At 48.3% G+C, this 17398-nt stretch overlaps 1 protein-coding gene across 6 annotated transcripts in view; it reads right to left on the bottom strand.

Moving 5' to 3' along the window:
- Positions 1–1207: 1207 nt before the first annotated feature.
- The window catches only part of PAX7 (paired box 7), a 99329-nt gene continuing 83138 nt past the window's right edge, over positions 1208–17398 (bottom strand). For 2 of the 6 annotated variants that reach the window (XM_065650008.1, XM_065650010.1), the window contains exons 9-10: positions 8266–8512; positions 1208–4760 (exon numbers count right to left, since the gene is read on the bottom strand). In XM_065650008.1, the coding sequence (XP_065506080.1) occupies positions 4645–4760; positions 8266–8512 (363 nt within the window). In that variant the 3' untranslated portion in view covers positions 1208–4644. Of the gene's footprint in view, positions 4761–8265; positions 8513–15406; positions 15473–16400; positions 16461–17398 lie in introns of those variants that run through there. The other 4 variants (XM_065650007.1, XM_065650009.1, XM_065650012.1 and 1 more) reach the window with 3 other exon arrangements.

Below are 17398 nucleotides of genomic sequence, written 5' to 3'. Positions count from 1 at the left end.
ATTGTTCTTCCCTTGCGAAAAGTCACAGCGGAATGAAACATTTTCTTTATTTAGGTAGCTTTCCCGCATTTGCGTTAGCCAACGAAGCGCACGATTTTGCCTTTTTTTAGCAAAAACTGTGTGTCGTTTGTACGCGCGCGCGAATATTTTTGATTTACCAGCTTCCTCCCTTGCGCTTGGCACAAGGTTAAGCAAACAAGCCACCCAAAGCCACTTTTAATCCTTTTTTTTTTTAATGTATAACAGTTATGCCTGAGTTACAGAGAGACACCTACAGGCAGCAGGTAGTTAAAGCAAATACCAGTTTCTCTTTCTACTAGAACTACTCCATATAGCTGAATAAATTATGGTGCGATTATATATATACACACGCACGCAGGCAGGCACGCACGCACACATCCTCCCGGCAGGCACACACATGGAGCAAAATGGCTATGAGGCAAACACAGAAGCGACATATCCGCAGTTACTAGGGATAAGGAATGTCCTATAGTGCTATGTAGATATTCCCCGGGTATATGGAGGTGTTAGGGATGACGGGTTAGAAGCATTAAATACACAAAAGTCTCTGAGCGGCAGGAGCCCAATCTGCTGAGTTACTGGACACAGTGAGGAAATGTCCATTTTGCTGTGGTCTCGGGACGGCGCTGAGAGGTGAAGGCAGGGGCGCGGGGAGGCCAAAAAACCCCACTCGGCGTTTTATTTTCCTTTCCCCCGAGGATGTCAGGTCTCGTCTGGAGGCATGGAAGAAATGTCGACCTGAGAGAACGTCTCCCTTCCCTTGGGTGAGGTGCAGAACGATTTTTTTGGATTCTAAGCCTCAGAGTCACCAGAAGTTAAATATCTGCTCAGGCTCCACTTGGAGCGACCGCGGCCACACGTTCCTCAGGGTCCCGCTGCCGATCGCTGCTCTTCCACGCTTGGGTTTGTCTCACCTTCCAGGCACCTCCCTCTGTTCTGTCCCCCCCTCCTCGTCCCACCCCATCCCCTGAGTTTGTCTCTTTTCAGCAGAACTGAGGTTGGCAATCCATAAAACGAAACGAAGCAAAGAATAGTTTGACTTTCATACATGAACGTACCATAAAAGAAAACAAAGAAACCAAAAAAAAAAAAAAAATTCCCCAAATCAAACCCATCCCACCCCAAAGATTCTGGAATGTATTTTGAAAACACACGATAGGCAAATTTCTACAGTTCATTCCCCCCACCCCCTTTTTTTTTTTTTTCTTTTTTTAACTAGCACGGCACTCACTGTGGTTTTAGTATAAAAAAATGTCAACTTTCTATAAACATACAGCACATGACCAAATTTCCAACTAATGTACAAAGTGCGACCACGGGGGAAAGGTCAGAGAACAGCTATTTGCGCTAGCACGGGGCGTTTTTCGTATTCCTCTAACAACTCTATTTACAGCAGTGCCCGGCTGTTCACGGACTTTCTGGTGAAGGTAATTGGCAAATAGGTTTCTACAGTGCTCCCTATTTTGAATAGTTTGTGGTTTTGGGGTCTGCGAGGACCATTTTTGAAGGATGCTCGGGAGATGTGTAAGCACGCACGGGAGGGCAGATAACGGCAGGGAGAAAAGAGCTGACCGGTCTTTGCGAGCGGCAACAGCAGGCAAGCGATTTTCATGACAAACTGAAACTTCCCTTCTAGTTTAGCGGGCAGCTAGGAATGCATTTGGTCAGAAATTTCAGTATAAAGAAGGGATTGCAACAGTCTGGGGCAATAATCACCATCTACAAACCCCAAGGGCAAGGAGGATATAGATTTGAAGGTGCTCAGACTGGGTGATCATTGGTATTTGGCCTCTTAAATACTATTAAGTGTGGTAAGTAAGAAAACCATGTGCTCTGTTGTTTTAGCAGTTGGCTCAGGATGATATTGAGGTACAGAAGAAAATTCAAACAGATGCTTCAGTTGTTAATCCCCCAGTCCAGGTGTGGCTGAAGGTTACTGTTGTTGGGAATGATGTTTAAGCCCGGACTGGAATTCGGAAGAGATTCCTTCCTTAGATAAGCTCTAAAGCGTAAACAACATAAACAAGCATCTTCTGCTGCTTTCTGAGATCTCAAACTGGCGCTAAGCAGCGAGAGCGCTTCAGAAAACGCGACCAGTCCAAGGGATCTTGGCTTTTCAGTCACCTCAAGGATATCGGTACCTTTGGCCCCACCTGCTCATCCAGCTGCAGGTGCCCTGAGAAAGGAGGCGAAAAATGGAAGCATCAAGTGCTTCAAAAGCTTCGTGATCCAAGGAAAGTCTTGCGCAACCAGAGGGAAGCTTCATGTGTGGTACAACTGGACAAGCAGAGGCTGAGCTGGGATCTCGGGAACATAAATGACAGCAATACAGCCTCTGGATGCACAGAAACCTGTATGAGTGTGTGAGAGGCAGAGGAGCCAAGCTGGTGTATTAATTTGCTTTTAGGAACGTCGAGCAGGCTCCGGCACAGCCACAAAGCAAAGCTGATGGAAGCCATATGTGGCTCTGATGGGAAGCTGAGCAATGCAAGGAGCACAGCTCTGCTTTGGAACAGGTACTTGTCCACACGGCTCAGGAGAAAGCAGCTGGGTGGCTCATGATATGATACTGGGGCAAAGCAGGGGATAGCTCCCCAGAAAAATGTTATTTCATCTGCAAAACCAAGATGAAATTATTTGAGAAGAACGGAAGCAGCAACAGAAGAGAGCACAAGACAAGTGTCTCCTTAACTACCTAGGAGCACACATGAGACCAGAACTCATCCGACCACGCTGTCCTCCGTTATCAACAGTGGACAAAAGCAGACATTCGTTCTCCTAAAGCAGGTATATAAAATAAGTGTATTATAAACCCTAACAGTCTGTAGATAACTTTAAGAACTGCCTGTTGCCATCAGACTTTACACACCAGCCACTGGCTGGCACAGATTCTGTGCATCGGGGTGGTTATTCAGGGACAGCGTTCCTTGTCCTCTCCAGGTCGAATTTCAGTACATTCTTGAAGTGTGTCCTGGAAGGCGAGGCGAAAAAAAAGTCTGTAATATTAGACATCTGCTTAAGAATCATCAAGAATCATCACCACATGCAAAAGGGAAACTATTGAAAAACCCATGTGGGTCATGACTTAGCAATAACCTCTTAGTGTTGGCTGCTTTTATCGCAACAGTGCGATGAGCAGAATTGCGAGCCGGTACAAAACCGAGAGCGCTGGTTGCTACAGGAAAGTGGGGTGATAAATCCAGAGAACAAGATCTGGCTTAGGGAGAGATAGAGGGGATCCACCCTCAAAATGGAAAGCAAAGGGAAGGGACTGAGAGATTGAATTGTACACAAAATGAGAGGGGTGAGGGAAGAGCTGGGAGGATGGACAGGGGCATTTCTCCTGGAAGCTCGAGGATAAGGAATGCTGTGGGTAAGGTAAAATTTTTCCTACAGTATAAATAGGTGTAATATTGTGGCTGAGAGCACCTTTCCTCCCTAGCTGCTCTTAGAAGGACTCTTCAGGTCACTTCCCCTCTGACTCCACAGCCACATCCATCCCTCGGCGAGAGGCAGCTGTGGGAAAGCACCTTCAGAACAAGCACCGTTTTCTTTCAGGTGGCCCTTTCCTTGCAGAAGAACCTGGCTTTGAATCCCAACCCCTCCACGCAGGCGCTAACCAACACCTCGGACTCCTCCCTCTCTCAGCTTCGCTTCTCTCCAGCGGAAGGAAAGAAGAGCTGCTGACAGTCCTTGCCCTTCTCGAATGGACGGGCAAAAGCTCCGACGCGACGGGGTGTACCCGATCCCTTTCTTCTTTGCGTGCAAGGCCAGCGCTCACTATCGCATCTCCTGTCTTCTCAGTGATAATCAGGTCTAAATTGGTCCCTATGAGGAAAAGTAAATGTTGCTCGTGCCTGTGCCCATCATCTCCAGTCCTCATGCAGCAAATTTACATTTACAGTTTCCAAAGGTCCCAGGCTGGACAGACTTAAATCCTGCCCCTGCTTAGCAGCGATCTGGCCTGTTTGGCCCTGCTTTGGGAAGCCATCAGTGAGAACGGAAGGGTAGAGCGGGGTGGGGAAACTTGCTGTCACTTTAACATATGTTTTTCTGGTTTTGTTTGTACTTGTGGTTATTTTTTTTAAACAAGTTCTTATATTTGGTCCATAGGTCTTCTGTGGTCCCGAATTATATCACCATTAATGATCAGCTTGGTTATTCCTTCCTATACAACATTCACCAAATTTACAGCAATGGAAAGAAAAAGAAACAAAACGAAACATTTCTTTTTTTTTACAGAGGAAAAAAGATCAATTTGGCTTTCACTATGCCAACTACCTAGATCAATGGAAAGTCCTTAAGTGTGGGCAAAATGCCATGGCCAGGTAGGTTAGAGGGAGGGCATGAATTTGGGGTTAATAAATGTACCCAACCCATTGTCTCTGGCCAGAGGAGAAGTCAGGTCCCAGAAGCCAAGCTTGGCTCTGAGATGAGTGCTCTGGGAGCAGCTGGATACTTGGAGAGCCCTCCCCATCTTTCCCATCTCCTTCAAGTTGGTGCGAGGTGGAAGGGAGCTGGGAAGGAGTAGGGTCCGGGTGCGGGTGGATCCCTGGAAGGCTGGTGGTGTTTTCTCCAGTGGTACCAAGTTGCTGGAGTTGGTTGTTGGCACAGGTGGACTCTTCAGTAAGCTTGGCCCGTCTCTACTGGTAGGAGGCCCAGAACGGCTGAATGTTCTCCCAGCTTCATCCTACGCTGTGTAGACAGACTCACGTTCTTGGCCAAGTAATCAACAGCGGCTGAAGGGGAGGGAGAAAAGAAACAGGAGGGTGAGAAAACAGCACAACATGAGGGTTAGCATTCAGTGGAAATGAGGCATTCGGCATCACAAGGTGTGTAACCAACAGGCCCAATGGACTGACTCTTATAAAGAGTAACGCGGTGGTTGTCACAGACACTAGAGCCCCGCTGTGCTCCTAGGAAACGGTTCAAACCGATGATGGTGCTGCCAGAAACACCTGAGAAAACATTGCTGCTGGGGTTGAGCACATCTGCGGCGTGCTCCCTGTGCTGCTGCAGTCCCTCCAACCTCTCCATGAACCTCCCGCAAAGAGCTAAAATCCTACTTCTGCCATGGAAAATGGTGTTTCCGAGAGAGCTGCCTGAAGACAAGCCTGAGCATAAAGGCAGCGGGATAAGCCTTCCAGCTTCACCTCCCCGTATCATCATCTCACGGTGGCAAAGTCAACTCCTGCACTCAGCGACGCTGGTGGAAACGATCCCAGAGATTTCAGCGGACACTCACCAAGTCTGGACAGGGCTCGAATCTGACTCATCCGCTGCGTGCTGACTCGTGTGCGAGCTCTGCTGCCTGCCTGCATCCACCCTTCCTCGGGGAAACTGATCTCCATCTGGGTGAGAACCGCAGCCACAACTCCTGAGGCGACGCGTGAACCTGTATCCCAGCTCGCCTGGCTGCCCCGTGGTCTGAGGGCGAAGAGGAGCGGGGCGGGATGGTGACATTGCTCATTAGCTGAGCTTCAGTCAAAGTCTCTCCCTTTCACTAGCTTTAATGTCTCAAATTAGATTAATAAGGAGCTGGCAGGAGATCTACAATCGGTGCCAATGAGTAAACAAATTTCAGCCATCAACGTCTTGTCAGACGTCTGCCCCAGAGGAGGTCCCTTCCAGACACAAATTCTTATTAGACTTGTCATATCTATTAGAATTCCTTTCACGCTTCTGCGTTCCATCACCGGCATCATTAACACAGCTCCGGCCTTTGGGAACCGCAAGGACCACATTAATCTGGCATCTCTGCTCCTCGCCGGCTGGGCCAGCACAGGCGCTGGAAAGGAACAGGCTGGGCACGGGGTGAGCTCCGCGGGGCCGGGGCGAGGTCTGCGGGGCAACGGGGCTTCTGCCTGGAAGGAGCCGATTTTAGGCAAGTGGACATGGCACATGTGTGCCACTCCTTGGGGACAATCCTGCGGTAGCTCGACTCGAGCGCCAGGCTCTGTCACCTTGTGTTACAGTGCCTCTAGCTTCAATGGGGGTGTATATAGGGCAAGACTCCAGACTCTTGTCCAGACTTTAGCAACTCAGTCCCCTGATACTTCATGGAACCACATTAAATGTCTTTGAGAGGCTGTAGGTAACGAGGGGATTGACTCCTGTGTGGTTGTGCCTCTGTTCCTGTTGTCACCTGTGTGAATTCAGGTGGGTGTTTGGGAAAGGATGGGGGTGACTGGTCATCCTGCCCTGGGCAGCACCCAGCAAAATGGAAAAATGGTGGCCGTCCCATCCTTCTAAAAAAACCCACGCTAAACTCCCAATATTGCTTTTTGTGCCAGTGGGAAGAGTTCAAAAGCATCAGGGCACCAGGGTATCCCATGCCAGGAGTCAAAGACATGGTTTGTTGATTTAATACAGTGGAAGTCAAAATAAAACCAGAAACTTACCCAAAGTACTCTGGGTGTTTATTTGTTTATGTGAGAGAGAAAATATGTCTGGATTTGTGTTTCTAAAACAGAGAAGTGGGCAGAGGGAGATTCTCCAAAGCCTATCAAAGCTACAGAGATCTTATGTACAAGCCGTGGTTACATCCCCTGTTATACAGAGCCTGTCCCCACCAGAGCAACCCCCCGTTTTTATTATGTCACAGTGTTCACTAGAAAGAGTTTTGATACTTTTTTGCCGCATCACAGAAAGAGGAAAAATATTATTTGAACTGAACATCACTAAATAATGATCTTGTGAAGGTCACCTCACACCGCATTTAAACAGCATTTGAAAAGAAACAGTGAAGAATTAAAAAGCAGGAGGAATTAGAAGTACCTGGTAAATACAACATGCACTGAGAAAGACAAGGGAAAATGTTGTTATATCAAGGTCAACTTCATGTAAGTGATTGCTCTAACAGGACTAATTACCAATGAAAACTGTTTCCTCACGCAGAGATTCTTATAAATGGGGCTCATTATAAGAAGCAGCCTGGACTGTCATGACTAGTAACGGGAAAACATTCCTGTTTCGAACCGAGCCCAGCAGGCTCTAAACTGGACTTGTAAATTTAATACGTGTCCAGCAGAAAACGTGACAGACATCAGGAAAGTTGGGGCAAATAAAGCATCATAAATAGGGCCATGTGAGCAAGTTTTCATCAGCTTAAGGAGAGGCCCAAGTAAAAATTCCTGCAGCAAACCAATACAAACCCTTCTTTCTCTTTCCTCCTCCTTTGCTGGTCTCTCTGTCTCAGAAAACTTAGCTCGTCCGCCTTATTTTATTTTTTACACACATGGGTGTGACTAACGTCTTGCCCAAGGGAATCTTTATTGGAAATACATGGTATCGGAATTTGTTTAAGATTTTTATCAATAGCACGTGTGTCCAGCCTCACATCCAGAAGCGAGGGGAAGGTCAAGGGGTCACAGATCAAACTCCCGAAAAACAAAAAAAGGAGGGGTGGGGGGAAGCTGCTATTGATCCCGTCTGCCGCCACAGCCGGTTCTCATTTAGCTGGAGAAGTTAAAGACATTAAAGGGCTGTGACGGAGAAGGGAATAAAAAGCCACAGCCAAATGGAAGGAAAGGTCACTGAGGACAAGCTATGGGCAAGCAGGAGTGCTCCCGGAGGAAGAGGATGCACCTTTAACCCTCCACGGATCACTCTCTCACAACACCACACTTATTATTAGTTTAACACCGGCAGGTGAGCCCTTTGCCAGGCTCGCTGGTGTTTTTGTGACCCATTCTGGAGGAGAAACAGACCCTCCCAGGGTCCCTCTGCCTTTCAGCTCCGAGGTTTGGGTTCGGGATTATAATTCCAGCCTCACTTCAGCCCTCAGAGAACCACAGCCCAGTTAACAGGCATTGGTTTAACGTATTTTGTAGCAAAATCTCTCAATGTGACCTTACCTGGCAGAGGGGGGAAGCGACACATATATAATAGTCCTGCATTACTAAGGGATGGCACTAAAATCCCGGTTTCCCTCTGGCCGAGCAGGATGAACAAGTTGTAGGACTTTTGGAGAAGTGAGAATTGAAAAGGGGGATGGAGAGAGGTCTGGAAGTTGTCCTTTTCTATATAGAAATGTTTTACCGAAAATATTTCAACTGGGACTTTAGAATCGGACTGCAATGGTGTTGGGGAGGCTGTGCAGAGCGATCTCCATCTGTATCTGGTGAGCAGATCAGCCTTTTCTCTCTAGATGGACAGATTTCCATAGGAATCCCTTCCAACATCCATACCTTCTCCATCCCCTCCCTCTCTTCTACACAGGGGGAATACAACCAGCACACTTACTTTGTCCATACTGTCCATACTGGTAGCCAGCCACCGGGTCCACGCTGTAACTGGTGGTGCTGTAGGTGGGAGGGCAGTAGGACTGGGAAGTTGGGAGGCTGTCCACGGACTTGATGGAGTCGCTCCGCTGGCTGCAGCTGGCAGAGATGGAGTTGGTGGTGTCCAAACCACCGTGAAGGGGAGAGATGGAGAAGTCAGCCTGGGGTTGAGGAGGAACCCCGCTGGGGTTGCTCAGGATGCTCATCACCTGGAGAAACACAGGAGACCACGCGTCAATGGCTGGAGGAGAAAGGGCACGTGTGCAGCTGTCTTCATGCACACCACAGAGAAACAAACTGCGTATATCGTTGATCTATATGTATAATATACAATATCAACATAGTTTTGGGCAGGCTGGAGAATGAAGGCCTGCTTCCACCAAATAACAACAGACAGACCCCCACAGTTGGCTGCTCGGTGTCTAACGCTTTATTTGAAAGACCTTAATAGGGATAATTGAGAGGTTCCTTCACAGCACGCTCGATTTTTGGTCTTTCTTTGCTGACCCGCCAACAACGTCAGCTGTGCTGTTCCAAATGAATGCTGGAGAGAGGAATAAACCCGGGAGAAACCTGCTCAACACGCACTGTCGTGAACCAGCACCCCCTCCCTTCCTACAAGCTGCCCTCACCCACGAGACAGGGAGCAAAAATCCATATTTTCAACAAGGGATGCTGAATACAGCCCCTTTCTTTGGAAGCCTCAGTGAGGCTTGGTTTGCAAAGGTTTCTAACCAAAGCAGACACAAACCCCTTCTGCCTCTGACACAGATTCCACTTTAGAGACTGAAATGTCAAAGTTCTCTTTACCCTCAAATGTTAAAGGATAATAGGTCCTGGTTCAGCTCCTTTCAGTATAGTGCTTGGTTTAAAAATGTAATTAAATTTGCACACAAGTGATCTTCCTGCTTTGAGACCTGAAACAGATGAACTTATGATCTTTGTTGGGTTTGGGTTTCTTTTTTAAGTTCTTTTGCAGAAAAAATGCCAGATTTGTTCCTGCGGGTGAGCTTGGGGTAAGCCGCTGCCCACAAGCCTTCACACAAGGACCTAAAACTAGCGTTTTAATGCAATTGCCTTCTGCAATCAGCAAAATTACCCCCGGGGCTGCCAAGCGAAGAGTGTAAAGAGTTTGCAGAAGCGGGGCCGTGGCGAGGGAAGGAAGGAAGGGAACTCCTGATGCCTTTCGGTTGATGTCGGCAGCCGCCGCAGGCTGGGGACAGCAGGGGGAGAGGGGACAGGCAGTCACCTTGGGGGGCCAGGCCAGCGCTCAGATGCTGAGCGGCTTGAAAATCTCCGAATTTAGCATAACCTTATTGACATCAATTAAAGTGGCAAATTGGAAATATTTGGAGCCTGGCAAGTGGTAAAATGAGCCCTTTATCCCCCAGCAGCGGCCTGGTGAGCTATTGTGTGGAGGATACATTCTCTGGAAGGACACAAGGGGGGTTGTATAGAGCGGCGTGTCCCCTTCCCGCTCACCCCGACACCTTCCCCATCCCCTCCTCCTTCACCTTCCTGCTGGAACGGGGGTTTAGGCTGAATGACCAGCGAGGCTTTGGCTTTCTAAAGCTTCTCCTCCCCCCGGAAGAACTCGGGAGTCCTGCAAAGATGCTTTTTCTCTTGATGCAATGCCACCTCCCGGTTCAGCCGGCCTGAGATTCGGCTGGGAGGGGAATCTGGGAGCAAGGGTGGCTGGACCCCCGTGGGGAGGTTCTGGGGAGGCAGTCAGTTAACAAGCCTGGAAAATCAATCTAACCCTGACCACTGTGTTTGTCTGCCGTGAAGTACAGAGACACAGGAACCAGCTCTGAAAAAGCTTTAGACAAGCAGCGCAGTGGTGGCAGCACAGAGCTCAGACAGTGTTCGGTCACCCCTTCCTACTGCACTGAGCTTGGAGTTTGCTACTAGCCCCCGAAAGTTAAACCTAGCTTAGCTGTTTCTACACTGCAGGACAGGCGGCGCTCCAGACAGAGCCTAAACTACCTCCAGCTCTCCAGACCCTCCAGGCACAGCTTAACCACAGTGATTAAGCCCCAAGGTATCTCGATGAAGTTGTTTCGCCATAACACGTGCAAAATGTGCCCATGGAACTCCCTGCCCCCCTTGACAGCCCAAAGACTGAAAGACAGGGGGATGAAGAAAGGAAATTGCATTTAAATATGCAAGACAGAGTGGATTAATATGAGAATAGGGTTGTCATGCTTTTCTGTGTGGATGTAACGTAAACCTCTCTGCCTCAAGGCTTATGCAGTGGGGAAATCACGGAGGTGCAGCCTGGTTTTCCAGCTGCAAAGTTATTTGTAACCTTCCACTAAGCCGGGTCACGAACTTTGCTCTGGCTCAGCTACGAATTCTCCTTCTCTGCCCCTCGATCCCGCCGGCTGCATTCAGACCTCACAGCTTCAACATCACTTTATCTGTAGGTGTTACACCCTGGACTTCCGTGCCCTGATGGATCTCCAGGACACTCGTGTATACAGCAGCCACGAGACATCATTGAATTTCATTTGCAAGCAGAATCGGACGGTTAAAACAATAAACATCCTTCTTGCAGGCGCAAAAAACACACCAGCTCCGGCAGCGCAAAGCTGGACCGTTTGGTCTCTCCCTTCCTGAGCTGTCTGGGTCTGGCAGTGCTGCCTGCAGGTGCAGAAAAGAAACTGTGAGCTACAAAACGAAGCGCAACTGGAACCACTCATGGAGCAGAAGGTTTTCTAGCGCTCTCCCTCCTGGCCATCTCCCCAAAAGAGTCAGCTGCTTTATATTACTCAGAGAAAATAAAAGGCTCTTAAAGCAAGCAGAAGTCATATTAACACTTCCGCTAAGGCCCTTTTAAAAAGAAAGGGGGATGTAAAGCAACGTTGGTAAATGAAACCCAGATTCACACTCTTCAGATTCAGAGGAGCTGAGACCGGAGAAGACACTTGCACAAATCCCACTAAAGACAGTAATTGGCTTTAATCAGTCAGAATCAGGACTGATTTCTAATCCCAGCTCTGCTACTGACTCATAAGGGCTTGTGCAAGTCACTTAAGCTAGGACTCAACTAACCTTAGCCATCTGAAGTTAAGTTTCTAGTCTCTGCTAATCCTCTAGAATCCCTCTACAGAGAAAGTGACACTTCTGAAGGACAATTCATCCCATCCTAAGACCCCTTTCTGAAAAAGACCGGCTGAATTTCCCTCTGGAAACCCATAGCGAAACATCGGGATGCTGGTATTTCATCAGGATGATGCCAGGGAGGTGAACAGATACCGAACCATACGGAGGCTGGAGATGCTGGAAGGTGGTTGTGAGATGCTGGAGGCTCCTGGGGAGCCAGGGTGGCTGCCAGATGAACCCTGAGAGAGGTTTTGGGGCTCAGCTGAACCCCAAAAGTCTCTGTTCCCTTTTCAGCAACACTGATCGTAGGAAGTCTCTGCCTTTTCCAGGCACGCTGAGAGCAATTTGGGGCTGGGCTCCCCCCGAAACTCTGTTTGCACAGGTTTATCAGAGGACAGCATCCGATCTTCCCCACCCCAGGACACACGGAGGTGTCAGGAATAACAAGAGCGAACTGGAGGTTTCTGTTCCCTCTCTGCTATGCAGCCACCCAGCACAGATAACCCTCCAGCCTCAGCAGCCCCGCGTTATCTGCCTTCTTGTTTCAGCTGGATAAACTCATTTTCCAGGCAACTTTTGAACTTTGGAAAGTCTGGGGCAGCTGGAGAAATCCCCTCCTCAAGAATGCAAAGTCCTTTTACCTTTTCTTTTTGACCTTGCTTTCTTATAATTTATTACTTCTTGGCGCATTATCATCGCTAACTAAAAATCAATACCCACTTCACATCTGTAAGGTTTTATCTGGAGGGAAATCTGCTCCCTGTCCGTCACAGTGACTGACAGCCTTCCCTTTCCCCTCCCTCTCACCGCTTGGCGCTCTGCCTTTCTCCATCTCCTTTCCCTTTGCTCGCTGTCCCAAATCAGTCACAGGCGTGGCGTGGGCTCGCACTTTGGGCTAAGTCAATAAAAGCCACAGCGCGAGGAGCCTTCAACCTTGTTTCCACCCTTTCCAAAGGTCATTTGTCGTGGGGGAGAGGAGGCAGGGGTGTCCACGTGTTGGGGAGACCAAGGTTAACGCACAAAGACCCTCCTGGATGAAAGAGCCATCCCTCCCTTCGCCTCCTGCTGCCGCCTCCCTCCTCACCCTCATCTCTGTGGCTCCCCCCTGTTCCCTGTCCCCCCCCGGGACGTTTCATCACTCTCTCCCATACTTTAAAAGAAGGGGAGTTAAAAAAATGTAATTAATTCCCTCCATTTCTGAGCTGGCCCTCAGGGCCTCTGGCCGTGGAAACTGTAGCAGGGGAAATGTGCACCCTTTATGATAAACGAAGGCGGCTTTGGAATGGGAAGTGCAATTAGGGCCTTCAATCTGTGCCATCAGGCCTTCGGATTTTAGTTTGGGGGGCTGGGGGGGACACAGTTGGGTGGGTAGAGAAGTGATAAGAGAGATACCGCTTCGATAGAGGAGGGGGTGAGAGCATCAGGGAGGGGAGCAGCCAAGTTCCACGACAAAACCTTGCCCCAGAACCTGGCTGCTGCACCTCGCTGGTCTCTGCTGTCAAAAGCTATACGACAAATACCAGGGCAGATCAGGACAGGCTATACATCCCCTGAGGCGCTACACCTCCTGCCCTGCGTTATCAGTTTGCTTTAGGCTTGCTAAGATACCCGGCCAATGGAGATATCAGGCCCTGGACACAGCAGGCTTTATATCGACACTCAGTGATGCTGCGCGGCCCCGCGAGCAGACAAGGAAACAGCCTCAAGTTGCACCAGGGGAGGTTTAAACTGGATCTTGGGAACAATTTCTTCCCCAAAGGGCTGTCGGGCATTGGAACAGGCTGCCCAGGGCAGTGCTGGAGTCACCATCCCTGGAGGGGTTGGACAGATGGAGATGAGGTTCTCAGGACATGGGGCAGTGCCAGGGCTGGGGAACGGTTGGACTCGATGAGTTTGAGGGGCTTTTCCAACCAAAATGATTCTATGATGACACCAAGGGGCCATGCAGAGATCAAACTCAAGGCAACAAAATGATGGGGAGGCAGGAGCCTGTGGACAGAGTTTTCCAGAGTGACCCCGGATTCTGTGGTGTCTCCGTTTCTGGGCACCCGATTTGACACAGCGCAAAGCGTCCAAAAGCAGAGGCTGCCTTTGAAAAATGCTGCGTTTAGAAACTGCTGAGCCTGACTAAGTTCTGAATAAAGGGAACACGTAATGATCTGCAACTAGCTGAAGGGTGTTAACTCCAGAGAAGCTGCCGGGTGGTCCCAAAGGGATGCAAACTGGATACCAAGCAGAAGTGGAAAAGGGAAAACCAGAGGAAGGGTCTCTCCTGGCACTGGCTGCTTCCCTAGGAATGGGGAGAAATCCTCTCTCTTTGGGAAAGGCTGGAAATGTGATCAGTCGGAATATTCAATACTATATCAGGAAAAAGCACTTGAAAATTCTCTGTTGTGAAGAGTGTTGGTAGGCTGAAATCTCTCTTTGTTCCAGGTTCTGTGGTGTGAAGATTTACACCACTTCCTTGGGAAAACTGCTGGACCTGATGGGTTTACTAACGACATGGACCAACCTAACGATCCGCTCCGCATTCTCCATGAGGGGTTGGTCTCTCTGCCATGTGGGTTGATCCAGCTCCTGCTCTCCAAGACTGTTCTCAGCTACTTGGTGGGGACTCAGCTTAATCTTTTCCATCTTTATTTGGCAGCATGTTCGGCTAATCTTTTCCTTCTCTCTTGCAGAAGGCAACCCTTCCTCATCTTAATGCTTTTTGATCTCTGTGGATTCATTTTCACTTGGTGGGAAGAGGAAGAGTCGATTATTCTATACATACATTAAATGGAAACAAAATGAAGAGGTGACTGTAGGACTACTGAAAGCCGAAGAAAGAGTTGTGAGGAGAGAAATACAGTTTCCCCAAAGATCTTCACTTGAAAGGAGGATAAATATATGCAAATATGCCCCTAGGTAGGACTAAAATGACTTATGTAGCAATCACTAACACTGCACTCACAAAACCAAGCAATTAATTTTGAATATTTTCTAAATCACCAGACCCAGCTGAGTTGTATCCCAATGTGCCATACCGATCCAGTAAGTACACCCATTAAATTTGATTTTGCAATCAGGCCAAGGATCCAGACAGTGCTTCACACTTCTTGCACCTAGAAAATATCTGATTCAGGTAATTGCAGTTGCTTCTAAGTAAATTTTGGAGCAAACTTCACATTAGCCTGCCTTAATCATAACTTTACTGACTTCAAGCACAGTCCTGATTAATACTGGGGTAAATGAGCAGGTGACTTAACTCTCTACTTCTATTTTGTTGTGGGTTTTAAGAAGTTTAAGTTTCAGAAACCTGATGCTCCGCTGCCTTATCTAGCCAGGTATTTATAATCCATCCATCCACACGTTACTAGTACTAAAGAGAAGAGTGTTCTGAATATGAGCTAACACAACCTCACACACCCTTCCTGCTATGGAAGGACCCAGGGCTGACGTGGCTGCTGCCGCATAGCAGTAAAGTCTCATTTTTGTCACCTTCCCCACTCCATAGGAAAATACACGGAGGCCAGTGAAATGCCTTTCCCAAGGCCACACAAAGTGTGTCAGAAGCAGAGCTGGGAACAGAACACAACGTGCCTGAATCCTTTCTGGAGGAAAGACGTCACCAGATCCCTTCAAAGTGGTCAAAAACGGTTACTGTGGGCCTGTGCTTGACCAGTGGTACCGTTTGGCAGCGAACAATAAACCCAGATATATCATCAATGCCTTTCGGTGACTTAAAACATCTGAAGGATGTTTCAGTACCGTAGGGGAGCAGTCTAGGACACAGCGGGTGAAATGGAGATGAACGGTTTGTGTCCTAAAATGACCCTGTTCACTCAACGGATGGAAAAACTGCCACACACTCATGATGGAGAGGGCTTGGGGAGATACCGGGGGTGGGATGGAGCTGGGGATGCGATGGAGAGCTGCAGCAAAGCAGACCAATGCAGGCTGCACAAGGGGAGGATTTGGAAAAACAAAACAAAACAAAAGCGATGGGAAGTTATTACCTGATTGTTCAAGGCTATGGTGAGGTTCCACCTGGAGCACTGCATCTTGTTTTGGGCACCCTGCTTCTGTAGAGATGTACAAATTATGGAGAAGGTCTAAAGAAAAGTTTCTAAGCTATACAAAAGAAGGGGAAGGTCTTAACTGTAAGGATAAGAGAAATTGCTTAAGTCTTGATGGTAGGGGAAAGAGGAGCGGGCTCTTCTCGCAATGGAAATACCGTAAGGAAATCAGAAGCACCACAGGATTATACACCCGTAGTTTGGAGGGGAGTGCAGGGAGGCATCACTGTGAACGGGAATTACATTAAAAACTTCTTCATCCTGAAACACGAGTCACTGTCCCTGGTTTTAGGGCACCAAACTCTACTATCACCTAGATGAAAGCAGATGGCAAAGCTTTCAGTGGCCTGGATAATCAGAGAGGAAACAAAACGACATGCCGTGCTAGTGGGGGCTGTTTAAGATAAAGGGAGGTCCCAGTTCTACAGGCATTAATTTCACTAACAAGCAAAAGCAAAAGACACGGACTCACCCCTTCCAGAAACAGGAGAGACCGGAGCCAAAAGGCTAAATAGTGCCTGGCCATGTGCAAAGCGTCACAGGAGCCTGATTTTCATGCACTGCTCAGTATCTCCCCTCTGAAAATGGGCACTTTGTGCTTTGCTAACCTTCAACATCACTATTCACCTTGTGTTACCTCAGCGGGGTGTTTTTCCTGATTAAATTGGAATTGCTAAGACATTTTATACAGAATAACCAAAAGAAGGCCAATGCTTCCCAAACGTGCTGGTTGGCAAACCCAGCCACCCTATACTCCGTATTTCCAGGCACCAAACTGCATTAACAGAAGCCGCCGCAAAGCAAACTCTACTCTGATGCTGTTTTCCCTGTGGGCACATTTCCCTGTAAAGGCCAAGTGAATACATGGGAAAGGAAAGTTTCCAGGGAAAAATCCCTTTGTTGAGATATGGAGCATCCCTGGGCAGCTTTACGCAGGGTATTGATTGCAGGAAGATGAATCTTGCTTGTGGCGGTTTGGAACTCACAAAATCATCTGGGAGGAGAAAGCAGAAAGGCACAACCATGGCAAACTGGAATTCCTCGACATTTCCAAACAGGCAGAAGCACTCAGGTTAGGTGTGGCTTTGGAAATAGGCTGGAGGTCACTTGTGGTGTTTATTCTGCACCTATTCATCCATCCTTGGGTAAGCTCAGACGTGCAGATGGCAGGTGAGGAACAAAAAGGGCTTGGTATAAGATTCAAAATACCAAGAAATAAACAAACAAAGGTTTCCTACTAAATCAGCCCTTAATCTATTGATGTGCATCTGCCTGATGTGAATAATGGCAGGGTGGGGAGATCATGCAGCACAACAAAGTCCCAGCAAATTAAAACCATTTGATAAACTCCTGTCGTTCCTCTCTTCAGCGTCCCTATGCCGGCAGAGCCTAACAAAGACAAACCAAAATTCACAGAAAGGTCTCCTCGTCCCCTCCTCCCTTTCCATTTCTCTCCTTCTTTTTTCTTTTTTTTTTTTTTTCCCCATTTCTCAGCTAAGCTGATGTGTGCTCGCTCACTATCAGAACCCCCCGCGGACACTGGTAATGGAGTGCGGGTGCTGACTTACTGCTTCGAAACAAGATTTCCTGAGATCCTTTGAGTCCACTCCATGGCCCACCCCCCCGCCTGCTTTTCTCTCTCCGTCTCTCCCTTTTTGGAGAGTGGAGGGGAGCCTCTATAAATGTGAAAAGAGCCGCACTACAAAGAATCCCCTGAGTGCCATATCCCAGCCCCGGGCGAAGCTGCTCGGTGCACTGATAGTCCTGTATCTGCTCTAGGACTCCTCTTTCTCTTCCCCTCCCTCTCTCTCTGATCAATCAAGGGCTGTAATCAGTTAAGGTCCAGCTTAACTGCAGTGTAAGATACACCAGTTAAGCAAAGCCAATGCCTCCAGGGTTCCCGTGGTAAATACGGAGAGGTCATGGGGAGAT

This window comes from Caloenas nicobarica, chromosome 22 (assembly GCF_036013445.1).
Source record: "Caloenas nicobarica isolate bCalNic1 chromosome 22, bCalNic1.hap1, whole genome shotgun sequence".
In the NCBI taxonomy this organism is placed as follows: Eukaryota; Metazoa; Chordata; class Aves; order Columbiformes; family Columbidae; genus Caloenas; species Caloenas nicobarica.
Note: the sequence above shows the minus strand (reverse complement) of the source record. Positions and strands in the feature narration are given on the sequence as shown.